Here is a 17,957-nt window from a genome sequence, read left to right on the forward strand (position 1 = left end):
TCCACGCATGTCCATTTTTCAGGGGACTGAATAGGGGAAGGGAGGGGAAACACATCAAAGAACTGAATTTCAGCCCAGCATTTTCTCTTTCTCTATTTTACAGGGTGCAATGGCAGCCACTTACTTTGCTTTAAACCGAGCACCTCAGGCACCAAGGCTGGAGCCTGTATTGTCCTCCAATCTGGCTCAGCGGCGGGGCATGAAAAGACTTACCTCTACCAGGTTGTAGCAGTACCCCCAAAAGGCCTCTTTGAAAAATCACCATTTATTATTTGAGAAATTCACCTTTACTTGGCTAGCAGAACTTTTTTGGACAACTTGCACATGAAATCGCCAGAACTAGCAGAAGCCCAGCGTAAGGCAAAGTTCTCCTTTGCTCTGTCATTTCTTTTACATTCCAGCCAGGGTCCCGAGTTTAACAACTTCATAAAGATGTGCCAATTTTGCCAGTAGCTCTGTTTCCTTACTGAGATAAAGCCAAATAAAGTAGGTGTGCTCCATCCTTCCCACCCTAGGAATTACTATTTCTGAGTCCTTAAGATGTTCCATGGGAACACTGTTTTCATTTTGTTTCTCAAGAAAAGCACTTTTTGCTATGAAGAATGAAGTCGAGTTTGAATGTTTTCAGCTGTTGCAGCGTGCATCACGAGGGAGTGACTTGGCCGGTCACCAGTAGACATCTACTGATCTCCACTCACCCCAGGAAGAGTGAAGGCTGCAGAGACACATGAATAGTACCTTACTTGAAACAAGTGCTGTACAACATGAAGGGGAGTGAGCTGTCAGTGGTGGAAATACCTTCTGATTTCAAGAGATCTTTTGCACTTTGCCCCTGCCCTCTCTGGAACGACGCCAGCACCGCTCAAGCAGTGTGTGCCACCAGCCCTGACTTACTCGGAGGTCTCCGAGAGCAGAAAACCTCTGAGAAACTCGGTCCTCTGAGGAAATTATTGGGTCTTACGAGACTGTGGGAAAGCGTTCTCGTAAAACAGTGTGAGTAGGAGCCTGTGGATCAGGGGAGAAAAAGGTGTCTGGTCTTGGCCAGTGACCAGGAGGTCTGGGAGGACTAGGCGAGCAGGCTGGGGAACCGAGCAGAGGCAGGGAAAGGCGCGGGATGCTTTGAGGACAGTGGGCAAAAAGACCCGTGGCAGCGTGCTGGGGAGCACTGCCAAAGGGAACTAGGGTGCATGTGCCTGGGGGGCAAACTGGGACTCCCTTTAAAAGCGAGGGACGGTCCCTCCTCAGCGGCGGGTGCCGAAGAGGGTGGGTGGGCAGCCGGGCTGCCGAGGGGCCGGGTGGGTCGGTGCAGCCGTCCTCCCACCCCGTCACCGGGTCCGCTCACGGAGACCGGCTCTGGCGGGCCAGAGGGCCACCCTGGGGCTCCCTGCCCTTCCCTGGCTGCTCACCCGAATCCGCCTCCGTCGCCCAACGTTTCGTGTCCCTGCCTGGCCGTTCTGCTCTAGCAGAGCTAAACTCCCTGTGCCACGTGTGTGTGGAGAGTACCTGCTTCTGAAGAGTCCAGCTAACTCTGTTACAAGCTTTAATAATAATAAAAAATTATGAGGAGAAACGGGAGGATGCTCTGCTTTTATATTTATATAAATATGTACATGTGTATTTATATACATATAAAAAAAAGTTCTGTACCCTAATACCTGGATTTTCCAGGTTCATGGAAAGAAAACTGTGTTAAAACCGTCTCAGCAAAATGGACCTTTTTTCTCATTCCCTGATTTCAAAGAAAGTGAGCAAGGTTTGTGGTGCCAGATGTGAACTATTTTTTTATTCTTTTTCTTACCCATCTTGGCTTATGGTGGTCACAAGCTGACCAGGATACTTCTTTGTACTGCCTTTGTTAATTTTTATTTTCCAAGTAAATCTTGTCACCTCAGATGCTTTGTGGGAAAAGCTAATACACTATGTTGGCTTTTTTTCTGCTGTGATGGGAAAAAAAGGAAAATGTGAACATGGAGCTTCATATGCTAGAGATGGTAATTTTTCCTTGCTGGGTAGTATGTGTGTCTTGGTGCTGGACTGGAATTATCGGATCATTGCTTCAGAGTGTCCAAGGGAACAAGGAGTTGCATTTGCTATAGCAATATGCTTCCTAAAACAAGCTCTGTTCCAATGTTGACTGAAATTTGTTTGTTTGCATTAGTCTATTTTTAAATTTAAATTTATTCTTAATAATTTAAACCGATATTTAATGTTCAAGTTTATGTGCTGTGCACAGAGGACCGCTGCGAAGCAGCTCTCCTTGAAGCCCTTCTCTTTTCCAGAATAAACAATGCTGTGAAACTTCACACAGTGGCTGAATTGGCTTGGACTGATGTGTGCAAACATGCGCAGGTGTGTGTCTGTGGTTATATACACAGCAGCCCTCATTCTCTCCTCTGGCTAAGCTGTGCTCAGTATCGGCTTTTTGTTGCCTTTACACTTTTCCTCTTCTTAGAAGTTAAGTCTCATATATTTCCGCTAGCAGCACACCGCGAGGCGAGTCCACAGGCAAGGGATATCCTGGCTGATGCAGAAACGCTCTGGCCAGCCCTTGTTTCCCTGTAGGTGACTTCTGTCCTGGAAGAAGGCAAGGTGGGCACAAGGATGCTAAGGGCAACCTGGAGGGAAGGCTGGATTTTCTGGGGTCCCAGCTGATCTGTGCTGTTTCAACAAAATATATTTTTAATGGTCAGTGTAATTGTATTGTATATGGGCAGAAAGAGTGTTGTAAATATTATGTACGGTTTTTGTCTTCCCCTGAGATTTCCTGGTCATCTTCCATTGCTTCAGTTTGCTTTCTCTTGACAGCCATCGGAAACAGTCTAATTCCTTCTTGATATACTCAGTCTTAATTCTTTGAGCAGTTTTTTCATCTGAATATTATTGTAGGCCAAGCTCACAGGATGTTGCTCTTCCTGAAGTTTAATGGTTTAAATCTCTCCCTGATTTAGCTCTTTCTAACCCACCAGCTATCACCCTATTAACCATACAAGGTCTGGGCCACATACAGAATGATACATGTTGATGCTCATTAATTATTTTATAAGCCTAGAAATTACATATGAGGGGGTTTACTTATTAAGATTTCGTTGCCAGTGCATCCAGATGTATGCGCATGTGTATGTATATGTAAATACACAAAAAAAGTGCTGTCCCAGCTTGTCCAAATGAGGATAGAAGTGTAGTCAGTGCTTGAGGTGATACTTAGAAGAGTTTTGTCTGTCTGCGGCATTCTTGAAAATCTGTCATTGAAAACAGTAGTGGTTACTCTTGGTGTGGATTCGTGGCTGTGCCCATCCATGGAAGAAGCTGTCCCGTCCAGCCTCCCCTCTGTCCCAACCATGCATCCCCGTGCACCCCCAAGGCAGATCAGCCCCCCCTCCCCAAGACGTGCCATGGGAGGTGCTCCTCCGAGGGTCTTCTGTCCTGTTTCAGTCAAGATGAACCCAATTTAACCATTTCCACTGTCAGTCTTGCTGATCCAGCTCACTTGGACTGAAATACCAGAGCCTCCATCGCAAATCCAAGGGCAGAGAGGGAGGAATAGGCTGTTGGCACTCGTTATTTCATACTGATGGCACCCGCCGCCTCCCCTGGTCCAGCTGGATCCAGGCGAAGAAGCATGGCCATGGCCTAATTACTGCTACAGCTGCTTCTATACCAGCATCTCCTTTCCAGACTCCTTGCTACAGTATAGCTCAGCAATAAGCATTTATTCTTTCCAGGAGAAAACTTAACTGAAAAAAGCTTAGCGCCTTTCTCTCTCTCTTTCTCTCTTTTTAATCTTAAGGGACTTTTACTAAATGTTATGTTTAACTCCTGAAAGTCTAATAATCACTTTGAATTAGATCATACCATCTTGCAGGTTAATAGTCCACAGAGTGACGGAGTGCCTTAGGCTATTACAAAAAGTATAGTTACATTTCTGAGCCATCACGGCATGCAAAACAACGACCGTCCAAGGCACACTGAAGTGTGTGTGTCACAGACATAGTCAGCTCCTCTGGAGAGCCACTTTGAAAGCTGCCCAGGAGAGTCTGCCCGGCAGGGAGGAGGCATCTCCCCACACTTGGCGGAGCTGGACCCCACCTCGGCAGCTCCAGGACTATGACGAAACCAGAAGGCCCTGATGAAGAAGATCGTGGGAAGTTACCCCAGTTCCTACACAGCACCACAGGTTGTGTATATGGCAAAGGTGGGGGAGATGCTGCTCAGATGGAGGGCTGACCCCCGCCTCCAGTTCCCCATGAATTTTTACTTGTTTAAAATCTGTTTAATTTTTTCTGAGCCACTTTTAACAGCAGATAGCATTTATAAAGCCTGACTTTTTCAGCAAACCACAAGTGACCCTCACAGATACTTTGTAATCAATCTCTACATCAAAAAAAAAAGTCCATCTGACAATAGGTTCTGGTTTGCTTCTCCAGAAATTCATCTTCAGCAGCTCCCTCAGACAGCCCCAGGTACTGGGGATAACCCAGGCAGAGAGAGCTGGGAGAAGCACGTCGTGTGACATGACGTTGTGACATGATGTTGCGTGTCACGCTCTTACAAAGTACCAATTGTGTGTCCCTGTGCTTCGTCTAACCCTGAATGTACTGGGACTCTTCTCAGCCAGACTTGGGGCTGAATAGGTTTTGGACTGAGTTTGAAAGGGACGATAAATCTGTTGGCTTACAGGGTAGATCAGGCTCCGTTAGAAATCAGTATGCAGATCTTTAAGGGACAGGCTGGTTTTGCCTGCGTAGTGCAGTGCTCTCTCTAACAACTTGTACCCGGCTCTGGTACATCCGAATACATCCGAACCTTGGTCGAGTATGGCAGTTGCTCTATGTATATGATATGAATTATGCCAGGGCTTGGATCATCCCCTAAGCCACGAGTGCCACAAGAGTTTCTCATGCCGCTGGTCCACAGAGCTTATGCCAGCATATGCAAGTGCTGATGCTAAAAAAAGGCAGGCAGTCACTCTCTCTTGACCTCAGCTGCTCATCTGTCCTGTCGCACCTCCCTTAGCCAGGTCACCACCGGGCAAAGCAAAAGTCTGTGCGTCACAACAAGTGGCTGGGGACAGCAGGAAGGCTACAGCGTCTTTTTTGCCAGCAGTGCTGTCAACGCATTGGTGTGGCTGCAGCATCGGTGTCACCTCTGTCCCTCTGTTTCTGAGTTACGCAGAGCTGAGCCCAGGTGTGGCTCAGAGTCAGGGTGATAAACGATGGGATGTTTGTATAGCAGCAGGTCACCAGTGCCAAGCTGTGCACACAGAGGGGGACAACACGTCCAGGCTTCTGAAAATTGGCCACAAGTTCATATAAATGCCCTGAAACCAGCAGGTGTAGGGCCACAGATGACATGCCATGGGGACAATAATGTTGACTGTGTGTATTTTTGCCACCATTGCCTTTATAAAGAGGATAGAAAAAATCCTGGGGTTTGCTTTTAAATTACCCATTTTTACAGAGGAAATTCCTGGTTTTGTGGACTGCTACAGCTTTCTAGATCCCTAGTAGGAGTAAGGCAGACAAACATGGAAGATCAAGCAGATTGCTATAGCAGAAAATGAGATATCTTAGCTTTCACTGGAAAATTATTTTCATTCGGGTGTTTTAAAGCTCTGTCTTAAGATGTGTGTAGCAAAAACGCCAAAGCAAATATTTAGAAGCAAAGTTCTCTCTACAGATGGTGCCTTTAAACAAGAGCCACGTGAGCTCCAGGGTCACATATCTGAATCTTAAAAGATAGGCAAGCAGCACAACTGGGCCAACCACCTCAGATATTCCTTACAGTAAAATAAAAAGGGCGAAAATAATGTTAATAAGATGCTTTATTATAGTTCATAAAAAAAAGGAAAATGTGCAAGCCCATTTTCTTTTCCTCTTTTGAATGCTTTAGAAGTGTGCGTTCTTAACTCCTAGCTGACGCTGCCCCGAGACATTGCGGCTGAGCTGCTTCTGGTACCTCAGTTTCTCTGTGAACAGTCCCACACTCCCCCCTCCGTGTCTGCCCACAACAGACACAAGCAACAATTGTGCATCCTCTCGTATTCTGAAAGTTAGCAAAAATTTGAGTGTTTAAATTCAGAAGATAAAGTGAAGTTAAAAGTGAGGTTCTCACTGTGTACAGAACTAAAATTCTCAGTATTTAGGTGAAGGGTGGGTAGAAGCCTGTGCAGAACAAGAACGTTACAGAGCAAATAAAGTCACAGTAGTTCTTGGAACCAAATTTTAGCTAAAATCTATTCATAAGTTTTGTGAGCCTAGACCTTGCATTTCCATGTGCAACTAGGTGACAACGCAGGCACGTCAGCCAGCTAACCAGGCACCTGATCATGGGTGTCAGTACAGGCTTCTACATGGAAATGTTTTGCAGCCAAAGTTTAGAGTCTAAAATAAGAATTTGGCCCTTGGCATCAGCCTGTGTTGTGTAAACCATGATGTTCAGTGTTGAACTGTACAACCACTGCTTCTTGCTTTGGTATACATAGTTACAGAGTCAATTTGTGCTCTATTATGTCTCCTAAATGGATGTTATGGTCATAGTTTTCAGAGACACTGTAGCCTGAAAGACAAATGAAGAAAATGCATGCCCTCTTTGATAAAGGCAAATTTTGAAAGGAGAGGCTGGAAATAAGCATTTTGAAGTGCAGAAAATGAAAACCAGTTGCTAAAAGATTGTTTCTGATTTGCTACTCAGAGCCAAATCTTGCCTCCTTCACTCTTGTTGTATTAGTTCCTTAATCCATATGCACCTTCACTGAAACGAGGGGGACAGCTCAGAGCAGGGTCCTCTTTTCTGTCGCAGTGGTGGAGTCTGGCCATTACGTCGTGATGTGTGCAAGGGGTTTTCTTGGGTAGTATTAAATGAATTTGACAAAATATGAACCTAAATCTAGCACTTTGTTTACAGGCTCCATATTCATGTTTACAAACAATGATTCTGAGACTCACGCTTTTTACGTTTCCTGTATGAAAAGGGCAGCCAGTGTACAGATATTTATTACGTTTACCAGCATTTCTGAATAGATTTTTTTTTTATAGTACATGGTTTTATGAAGTGTAATATTTTTATAGCAGAATGATGATCTTTGGACTTTCTATATTGTTACCTGCAACTGTTTGCAAATAAGCTCTTTGCTCCCTTTTTTCTGTGCACTGTACCCAGTGTTGCTGCTGCTACTGTTGTTGGCCTCAGCTGCTGCTGCCCCGCCGTGACGTGGGCTGATGGTATTGTGAAACTGTGCAAACTTAACTTCAAAGAGCTGTGATTGTGCTGAAGGGCTGGCTGCGTGCTGGGTCCCTCCCGGCGGAAGGGATGGGGAGCTGTACTCTACCAGGGCAAGAGTTTACTGTGGATGGCACCCCCAGGAGAAGCCTCAGTGCTCACCTTTGTCTGTACTCCGCCGTTTTTGGCTTGGCATGCCCATCCTTTCCTTTCTTTATAAAGAAATAAAAAAGAAAAAAAAAGGATCCTGCTCGTTTTTGCATAGTTCCTTTCCAGTCCCCAGGCACCGGCCACGTTTGAATGCCATGTGTTGGTCACAGTAAAAGCACACAGTCACCTTTTCAGATTATACCTGGAGCTGTTACCTCTGTGCAGCCTGAATGAATATCAAACCTCCGCTTTGGGAAGCGACAAGTAAGCCTCTAACCCCTCATCAGTCAGACAGTTCACCCACCAGACAAATTTAGGATTTCACTGCCAGACAAATGAGCGCTTTCACACAAGCTGCCTGGCATGGATTTCCCTTGCCCCTTAGAGATCTTCCGAGGTACGGTTCTTCTGGAAACTGCTGGTCGCTGGCAAGCAGCCTGCATAGCCTTTTCTGCTTGCTGAACTTACTAGTGACCACAAAGGCAAGATCAGCCTCTCCTACTTGGAGGGATTGGTTCTGCTTCCCTGGCGTTACCAAGTCCGAGCCTGTGCACCATTGCGCTGACATTCACATCTGTGGATTTCCACCAGCCCCAGCAGCATTGCAGAGGTTGCGAGTCCGGCACAGGCTCCCTGCAGGAACAGCAGATTGCAGCAGATTGGAGAAACCACATGTGATTCAGGTCCAAGCAAGCATAACCAAGCAAACTTGGACTTCAGATACGTTACTCATAGGATTTCTGCTCTGACCATAGGTAGCCTCATGCCTCTGTTCCCCTGCCAGCTGCTCCTGTCCTCCTCCCACTTCTGTCCTTCCTTTCTTTTCTCTAAAAGAAATGACCCTTCCCACTCCTTTAGTCCTCATGGACCTTCATCACTAGGACATGCATATGTCCCTCCTCATCCTCTTCCTCCACACCCCAGTGCCTACCATGAATTATTCCTCCTTTCCCTTACCAAGCTGCTGTCGTACAGGTCCATCTTGGGGTTTTTATAGCCTCGTCCAGCAGGGAGGCCAGTGACTGCTGTACACTTGTCTTTATAGGCCCAGGGGTTAAAAAAGGAGACTTTTCTGGCAAACCATAATTATATGCAAGAACATCCAAATGGGAAAACTGGGGGGGATGGGGAACCAGGCTTTCTTTTCCCTCCCCTCTTCTAATTCCTCCTTTAACGTGACCATGATCAGGAATGAGCCAAGGTCAGCCACTGTTGGACATACATAACTTTGCAGAGGACCTGGTTAGGAAGCCCTGTGGCATGCCAGGCCCTGGGCAGGCAGCTGCGAGCCTTTTCCTCCAACCCCAGAAAACAAATAAATGAGATGTCTAAGAGGAAGGCTTTCCAGAATATGCTCAAGTGCCTGATACAAGACACGGCCCTTTTAGGAAATCTGTATCGGCAACCATCTTAAATTTCTGCACTTACTGATAAGTGACGTGCTTTTTTTCCCTAGATGGAGAAGAACACATTTGTTTAAAAAAAGTAGCAAACAACTCCCCGCCCCCTTGTAATTCTGCTCTTTAGTCACCATTCATTTCCTTCATGTATCTTCCTCCTGCTCTATCCCATCCCAGTTCACCTTTGGCTGCTTCATCCCCTTTTTGTGTCCCACTTGTTCTGTACCATGAGAATTGTCCTGAGGCTCATAAAGTCTTGTTACATGGCTGAATAGTATCTTGCTTGAGGGCAGCATAACTACTGGCCAAGCACCTCAGGCACTACAGCAAGGCAAATAATAGGCAGTAAAAATAGCGGCTAATGTCTGAAGATGACAAGAAGCAGAGATTTTGCATTAAAAGCTATGAAGAAGAGCTGAAAACAAGGATTTTGGGCTATGCCCAGCTGTTCAGGTTAACTGTAGATAACTTTGCAGTGCACTAGCTGCTAAAGATGCCATACTCCTGCTGTCTAGATGCAAGATGGAAGAAGGGGATCTCTGTCCATCTATTCATCTAGGTGGACTGGAGAGCTATTTGTGGTGCTCTCACTGTTTTCTAAACAACCAAAGCTGGCCTGAGCTCAATTCCATTCTTTGTTGAGGAAATTAGTTTATAAAAAGGCTGGTGAGTCACCGTCTGTGGTGAGGCTGCACCTTGTTTTGGCTTTCCATGCTCCTGCCTAATTGATTCTTCCCGTCCTTCAGGTTCTGCAGTCACAGGTAAAAATAGCCACAGATGCAAAGCCTCACACTTTCCCTACTGTAGAAAGCAGGCTTCAATTTTAATGATAGTCTCCTTGCTAAGGCATGCAAACAAAGAGTCAGTGATTTCCAGTGCATTTACCGAGACTTTCCAGTTGGCACATTATTGTCTGGGCTCTTCTGTCTATTGTAAACTCTATTATAATCAGTTATTTGCTTTACTTATCCATTCAAGCTAGCTGCTTCTCCAATGGGATAGTCAATGAAGCATGAAGGTGTGTTTTACCTTAGCATTTGATTGGGACAAGTGGGTGGATTTCAGATGTGAATGTCCACTAACTGATATTATCAACAGTGACCTCAGCTGTCGGACACAGCGGGGAGGTCATCCCCGAAAGTCAGTAACCACGTCCCCTTGAAGTCAGAACCAGCATACTGAGAAAAGGATGTTATTGGATTTAAGCATATCAGACTTTTCCTAGAGGCCTAAACAGATTTCATCTGTTGGTACTAAACCAATTTTGCCCTTAGGAACATTAGCTGTTACAATGGAGCCTTAAACACAGAGAACAGAAACAACCTGCATTTCACTTCACAGAAGTGAGAAGAGCAACCTGTCGGCTTTTAAACACTGTTGACACTGCTGATCTTTCGCTATTTGGACCTCTGGTCTCACTTCAACCACTGGTCTGCTGCCATCTGTTACGCTCCGAGTGGAGCTGCGCATCAACTGCAGGGCTGCCGTGCTTCTATTGGGTCTGTGGACTAATACACTCAAGTAGAAACTCTGTCCAGGAATGAACAACATGCTCCACGATGTGTGCTTAGATGGGCAGCAATAAAGTGGAATACACAGCTGAGATGTATGCATGCTTTTGGCCCAGCCAAAAAAAGTGCACGTTCAGCTGAGCAAAGGTAAGGATTATTTATTCTGCAATTCAGGTGCAAGTTTGTTATTCCAAGCCTAGGAATGACAGCAACATTCTGTGAAGCTCATGTCAGATATCCTACGCACACATTCACACAACTTGCACAATCCCCAGTTCCAGGAAGTCTCTAAGTGGCCCCATGTGCTTCTACCATCAGATAGTCTGTGAGGAAAAATAGCGCTGGCATTTGAACCAGGGTGAGTTATGTATTAGTACGTCCACCAACACATGCAGAAATCGTTGGTCTTTCTTACACTAACATGACCTTTAAACTTGATATGTTTTTCTACCATTTGTAGCAATTCAAGTCAAGAATACCTCCACTGTGATGCAGTCAACAGCTAAAAAACTCAGTCTGAAACAGGCTGGGTGGCTCCCTCAGGCACAGAAGCTTTCTTCCAGATTATGTTTCATTTCAAGTCCCATGCCTAACTGGGGAAGATCCATTGCCATTGGCCACGTCCTATGCTTAAACGCCAGTGCTCCAGTCTTCTCAAACTTTCAGTCAATATCATCAAGCACTTGATGCTCTTAAAAACTGATCTATAAGAATTACGAGAAAAACCTCACCAATGTAACTGGAAGCCTCAGCCCTGCCTTCTAAAGGAAAGTGGAAGAAGAGAATAGGTAGTATGTGTTAAAGGTAAGAAAATGTCATGCAAAATCCACCATTCAGGCCTCAAGTGCCATTTTTAAAATGCACCAACTAATATCACTGAATATATTTAAAGGGTTCAGAGTTCAAATGCAAGGGAAAACACAAAATGCCTGCTGTGGAGATGATTAAAGACCCTGATCTGTTCAGCTCAGCCTGGAGATGACTGAGAGGTGACTTGATTATTGCCTACAAGAATCTTCGCTGGGAGAAAAAAATCCCATGTTCTGGGAGCACGGAGATGCCAGACCAGAGCACAAAAACAGGCAAATGTCTGGGTACAAAATCCACACAGCTGCAGAAAGGAAATAAGATAGCCGTAGCTTTAGAAGTGAGGCTGGAACGAAACCAAAAGAGAAAAGGGGTTTGACATTCCTCTCAGTTGCTTTCAGTAGCTATGCCTTAGCAGCCAAAAGGTTAGTATGGAAGCAAGTGAATGACTTCAACAGTCTGCAGTAATCTGGAAATCAATTTAAATGCTATGACGGTCTCTTTTGGCCTCGAATATGATATGCATTCATATCACCCTACCACAAGTCGTCAGCACTGAGTGAACAGGTTAGGTTTCCATAGGATTGAAGGATGAACTCCCAAGATTCATTCAAAGATTCTTAGGCCACAAACAACTGGAATAATCATCTTTCTCTGTTTATATCTGTATCTTGACTGTAGTATTCGTGGAGAATCTTTGCTGTCTTCGACAATGTAGAATATCCCTCTGAAATCTTGTGATGTTTACAACTATGTGTAATGTTAATTTAGAACACCCTGTCTCACACCATTGCTGCAATATGGTTAAAACTGGTAGCAAGCCTAGGTAAATGGTATTCCGCACAGAAAGTAAAAAACTCACTGTCTTAAACCCAAGTTACAATAGCATTAGTAGTGCACTAATCCTGTGAACCACAGGAGGGCCTTAAACAAATAGATGTTGAACATGAGTGAAACCTTCCAGTACAAAGAGAGAAAGAAGTCTTTAATCTTGAATAATCTCTCCAATTAGAATTAAGCTGTTTAAAAGAGAGTGAAAATTAGACCACAAAACCTTGAATTCTTAAATTTCCAAGGCCTGGAGCTGAGCAATGACTCGTGAACTGACTGACTTTATGCAGCTTCTGCATATCTGTACCCCAAGACAGATAGAGAGGCTGCAAGATCCTAATCACAGTATCCTGGGTATTAAAAAAGAAAAAAAAGGAAGGAAGAAGGGAAGTAAATTATCAATAACAAATGCAAATGCTGTTCATAATAATGCATAGTGACAGTGAAAGAAGGTGCTTCTCCAGGGAAAACACTACCCCACCTCAGCTTCAAGACTGTAAATCTTAGCAGTCCCCGCAAGAACTATTTTTGGTAAATCCTAAACACTAAAGCTCACTTCTAGTGAGAGTCGTTCCACTTCTGTGACAAGCACTGCTGAGGCAGCCTCCCTGAGGTATGATGTGGCAGAGATTTGTGCAGAGCAGCCGCTCAGTATAGAAGTGCTGCAGAGCCACCCCCATCGGGGTGCCCTGCTGCAGAATGGCAGTCCCTCTTTTTTGCCCAAAGGGCCTTAAATAAGCCTACACAGTTGCAAGCTTGCGTCACGCTCCTGGGCGGTGGGATGTGTGGGTCTGACCAACACCGGCCTGAGGAAGGAGCTGATGGGGTTCCCTGCTCTGATCAGCAGAAGCACAAAAGTCACAGGGCTGTGTCACGAAAAGGGCATTCCTCTACTCCAAATTTCCTCCTGGTTAGGTTTTGTTGAGCTTCCCGCTCAGTGTGAAAGGTTTGGCTTGCGCTTTGGTAGGGCTAACCCTCCCCTCCTCGCCCACACAGGGAAGCTGGGTGTGCAGGGCAGACGCTGTGGTCCGCTTCAGGTGCCAAGGATCACTACCTAGGTATTGCACGGCTTTTGGATGTAGGCGCTTGTATTTAATTTATAATTGAATGTAAAAAACCAAGATAGTCCTTGTGAACTGAAGCTGTAGCATCACCACCTAATATAAATGTTTATTGGAAAGATCAATACCCTTACAAAAGGTGGCGTCAGCTATCTGTAGGACACAATATTTCAAATCTTTCTGATAAGAAAAGGACCTAGCTAAGGAGTTTGGAGGTTGTCTACAACCACCCATCTCACTTTTGCACATGCACATTTGGATACATGAGTAGAATGCATCTATTTTTTTAAAAAGTATACAAACTTGAATCGGTACTTTTTTTTTTTTCTGTTAGACCTTGTGTAAACCTAAATGACTCCCTGCTGAGTCCGGAATGGCCTTGTAGAAGTCCACCAGGACCTATTGTTTATTTCACTTTGATCCCAGTAGCTTTGGAAAGGACTTTGGTATGTTTACCTTCAAGTTACTCATCTTGTATGCCCATGGTTTGTTTATCCACTGTAGTCTACTGAAATTTCCTCCCTTTCTTTTAGTTAAAGAAATAGGCCAAAGGTGATTTCAAGGTCCTTTTCTGGATATGCATCACCAGTTAGCTCAAAGACAACCTTTGGCTTCCTCTAGTTCATCAGGGGCCTTCTAGATACCATCTTGCACTCACAGTTCTCCAGCGAGTGGGAGAAAGCTCAGTCCATCAAGCGAAAAATTGACCCTAACTTAAGCGGATTTAACACTACTGAGGATACTATCATTAGACCAAAGAGAGCCCTGGTGTAATCATGACTTTCTGGCTCAAGCATGCTAACCTGCTTTTTTTCCTAAATCAAGCCTACCAATATTTATGTTCAAGGTTTTCCAGTGGCAGGAGTTGGGGTACTTGTTCTTTAACAGGGGAAGGGCTGGAAGAGGGGAGAAGCACAGAATTGTACTTTTCTGCCAGGAATGATTCCCCCCCTCCTGGCCATCCTCCAGCCTCACTTGGGTTATTTAGGCTGGGGAAAGCCAAGGTAACAGTGTATTTAAATATGGTAAGTGAATTTATTAGTAGCAAGACATAACAGGAACCTGTATTTTTATCGTGTTCTACTAAATTTGTATTTATTCAGCTCAGTAAAGACCCATGAGTCCTGAAGAAAGTATTACATAGCTAAAATGACTCTTGTTAATTAACAGTGTGTCTCAACTTTGACCCCTAGACTTTCTGCCATCAGCCAGAACCCTGATTTTAGGCTTCTCCTTACAATCTTTGGGACATTTTTATTGGCTAAAACACTTTAAGATGGACACAGAAAGCTTGGGAGAAAACCCGTGACTAGTTCTCCTCAAGAAATACAAGTGTTTCAGCAGACACTTTGCAAGACAGTAATGGAAGAAGAAAACCTCCTCACAACCTTACTTGAGATGTTCATGCTACATCATTGATACTCCTTCTCAGAAAAAGGAAATAGCTTTTAAAAATAGAATAGAAAACTATTTATACATTTTTTTTATCCTGTTGGATTCATTGCCAAGGCAGGTTTTCCATAATGAGGAAACCACCTCTGCTTTGCAGCCCCGTTCAACACCTCCTAGGAGGTGCAGCCTGCCAAGTGAGCACTACCAACCCTCCTGCTCTGCTCCTCTGGACATGATAATTACAGTCACAAAGTGCTTATATGTCATTTAACTGTAAAAGAAGATTTCTCTAACTGAGTGAAAGAGGAGAATTTTGCAAGGTGGTGGGTGTTATAAGGCGACGATCTCTTACCCCAGCTGACCCAATTTAGCAATATAAAGTACAGAGTGCACCTGACTGAACAAGCGGCCCTCATCCCTTCCTTCCCAAACACAAGATAATCATCAATTGCTTCAAGGATACCAGCAATGCAGTGGTGCAATACTAGAAACAGCAGTTTGGTGCTTCTTCTCACATGGATTTGGGGACATGATTTTTCAAAAATGACCCTTTATTATCATAATCTTTACTTAAGATAAGAGAATTTTATAAGTTAAAAACAAAATACCATTATAAAGGTCAATTTTTAAATAGTAATCTCTATACCCTTGTAGCCCAGCACCTGTATCTACAAAACCAACTGGAAGTATAAGTAACCTGTGAATAAACCCATTAACTGGGGTTTTTTCCCCATGTTGTAAAAACTGATTTATTCTAAACAGCCCTAGCAATATAGTTTTATATTTAACAATAGAATCTATTATCTTATTTGAAGCATTACTAAAGAAGTAAACTGTAGAGATGTGCTTCAGCCCAGAAAAAGATCTTAAAACACTTAAAATCAATTGAGTCTTCATGACAGTAAAACCACAGATGGATATAGCCATCACTGCTACACATAATTTCAGTTTCAATTTTGGCTGTCTGTTTTATCATGTGTGACTAATTAGGGACTCGGAGCAGCCTCATCACAGAAAAGCCACAGCCTCTGGCTGCCCCAAGGCTCTGCTGCATCACACACATGAAGAGAGAATTGTACAGGGTGCATCCTTCATCTACAGCCATTTGGCTTTTCGGAAAAAAATTCCCAGGGGAAAACTTGCCCTTAAGAATAGTTGTACTGTAAGCTTAAGTAAGGGAAGATATTGATTTGGGGTGTTGGGTGGGGTTTTTTCTTTTTTTTTTATTTGGGTTGGTTTTGATTTTTTCCCACCTCTTGAACAGGGTCTGAAGCTGGCAGTCACCTCGGCAGTGGGGTGCTGCTCCCAACCTTGAGCTGTGGCCTCCAGCTCATCCAGGCTGCTTCCCAGGCACAGAGAAAAAGCACCTGTGCAGCCTCACCATGAATCCAGCCGCTGCTCCACCACAGTGTTTTACTCTGTTTCCCCTTGTCTATACAACTTTGGACATTGTATGCTTTTCACAGCACAGGTTTTTACACACATACAATATAGACTGTGATAGGGACAGAGCTTGTGCAATTCCTATGTACATAGTTTAGAATAACTATGCTAATAGAAGCTTCGAGTGTTCAGACCTGCCCAACCACAATCTAATCATGACAGACAGATCTTTTTGCATGTAAGGCAGGGAAAAGCAGTGATAATTGCAACAATTGCCTGGAATGCTTGTCTTCTACACTGACAAAATACTTTCTTTTTTCTTTGTTATAGGTAGCACCTCTGCTTCAGTTCCTGCTGCCCAGCTGTTGCTTGGCTTACCAATGATGATTGTTGATCACAGTAGTTGCTAATTTGCCAATATTTATGTCTCAGCAATCCAAATTCTTTTCCAGATCCGTTTTGCAAGTATTTTACTTTTCACTTCTTGACTTTGTCCATTATAATTCCTGTATCTTGATGTTTCTTTGGCCATTTATAATGGAGGGTCTATCTTTTTCTTGTGGTTTTATAAATATTACATCATTGCCTTATTTGCAGGTCCTCAGCTGGAGATATATGCTTTTATTTTGATGCCTGATCCTACTGAGAGCTGCAGATGATGAAATGCCTCTAGCTCCATAATGTAATTGATCAGGTTTTACATAGAAACTATTAATCTTGCAAATGATATATGCCAATCTTGTGCGATAGTGTGCCAGCTCCAAAGTCAGTGTGAGAACTGTTACCTGCTAGCTGCTATATTTCTCAGCACTGAGAAAAGTATTTCTGCATTTTGGAAAATGTTTTCTAAAATGAGGTATAACTCTTTCTAGAGTGATTTAGTTTTTATGCATTTATTTCAGGTTTTTTTAGACTGATACTAAAGTCATATTTCTACTAGGATGTGTCTGCAAACACGTCAGGGCTGACCATGCATTTTACAGAGATTATGCATTACTGAAATAAGGCAGCCTCCTGAGTTAGCATTCTGAAGTGTTCCATCTACTTAGTTACTGCTGTATGCTCCACAGGGAATAAAACTCCTCAAGTATCATACCAGCATGTAAGGATAATGTGTCTGTAATAAAAGATGCAAAGATAAACACAAGTGTTACATCAAGCTGTGCTCTTGCTCAGCAATTTGATATCGCAGGCTGATTAAATGTCGTAATCAATGGCTCCAGTCAATCTTCCCATCTACCTGCCAGATGATTTGTGTCCACTTTTGTCCTGGTTTCAGCTGAGATACAGTTAATTTTCTTTCTAGTAGCTGGTATACTGCTGTATTTTGGATTTAGGATGGGAATAATGTTGATAATACACTGATGTTTTAGTTGTTACTGAGGAGTGCTCACACAGAGCCAAGGGCTTTTCTGCTCCTCAGCCCACCCCACCAGCAAGGAGGCTGGGGGGGCACAAGGATTTGGGAGGGGACACAGCGGGGACAGCTGACCCCAACTGACAAAGGGCTATTCCAGACCATATGATGTCATGCTTAGCATATAAACTAGGGGGAAGGCTGGCCAGGGCCACTGCTTGGGAACTGGCTGGGCATTGGTCAGCAGGTGGTAAGCAACTGCATTGTGCATCACTTGTTTTGTACATTCTAATTCTATTATTTATTATTATTATTATTATTATTATCCCTTCCTTTTCTATCTTTATTTCAACCCCTGAATTTTACTTTTTTTTCCCAATTCTCTCCCCCATCCCACTGGGGGCGGGGAGCGAGCAAGCGGCTGTGTGGTGTTTAGCTGCCTGCTGGGTTTAACCACATCGACCTGAACGAAGAGGTATTTCATTACAAGGTCTAAGACTGTCATAGTGATACACCTTTTCTTCATATTTTTCTGCAGCATTGGAGCTACCACATCAGGAAAATAATAACTACTTCAGTCCTGAAGTCACAGTTTCTTGAACAGCTTGTTTAATTGTTGTTCCCTTGTCTGTCATGCAACACTCCAAATAATGTTTTCCTGCAATTCATTCCACAGTCGGGAAAAGGCACCATCATTTTTCCCCACAGATGTTTGTTAAGTTATATCAGGTTCATCCCTTAGGACTGACTTCATGACAGTTATGGTTCTGGCATAACTACCACGTAGCACTAGTAGATTGTTTTGCAATGTCCATAACACATTTTGCTTCACTGGTTTAATTGCCAG

The 17,957-nt window shown here is 43.9% G+C and overlaps 1 protein-coding gene across 4 annotated transcripts in view; it reads left to right on the forward strand.

The window, feature by feature from the left end:
• Positions 1 to 2,750, forward strand: part of RPS6KA2 (ribosomal protein S6 kinase A2) — a 308,863-nt gene extending 306,113 nt beyond the window's left edge. For all 4 annotated transcript variants that reach the window (XM_069786870.1, XM_069786872.1, XM_069786871.1 and 1 more), the window contains one exon: positions 104 to 2,750. In XM_069786870.1, coding sequence (XP_069642971.1) covers positions 104 to 229 — 126 coding nt within the window. In that variant the 3' untranslated portion in view covers positions 230 to 2,750. The remainder of the gene's footprint in view (positions 1 to 103) is intronic.
• Positions 2,751 to 17,957: the final 15,207 nt, after the last annotated feature.

This window comes from Haliaeetus albicilla, chromosome 7 (assembly GCF_947461875.1).
Source record: "Haliaeetus albicilla chromosome 7, bHalAlb1.1, whole genome shotgun sequence".
Classification (NCBI taxonomy): Eukaryota; Metazoa; Chordata; class Aves; order Accipitriformes; family Accipitridae; genus Haliaeetus; species Haliaeetus albicilla.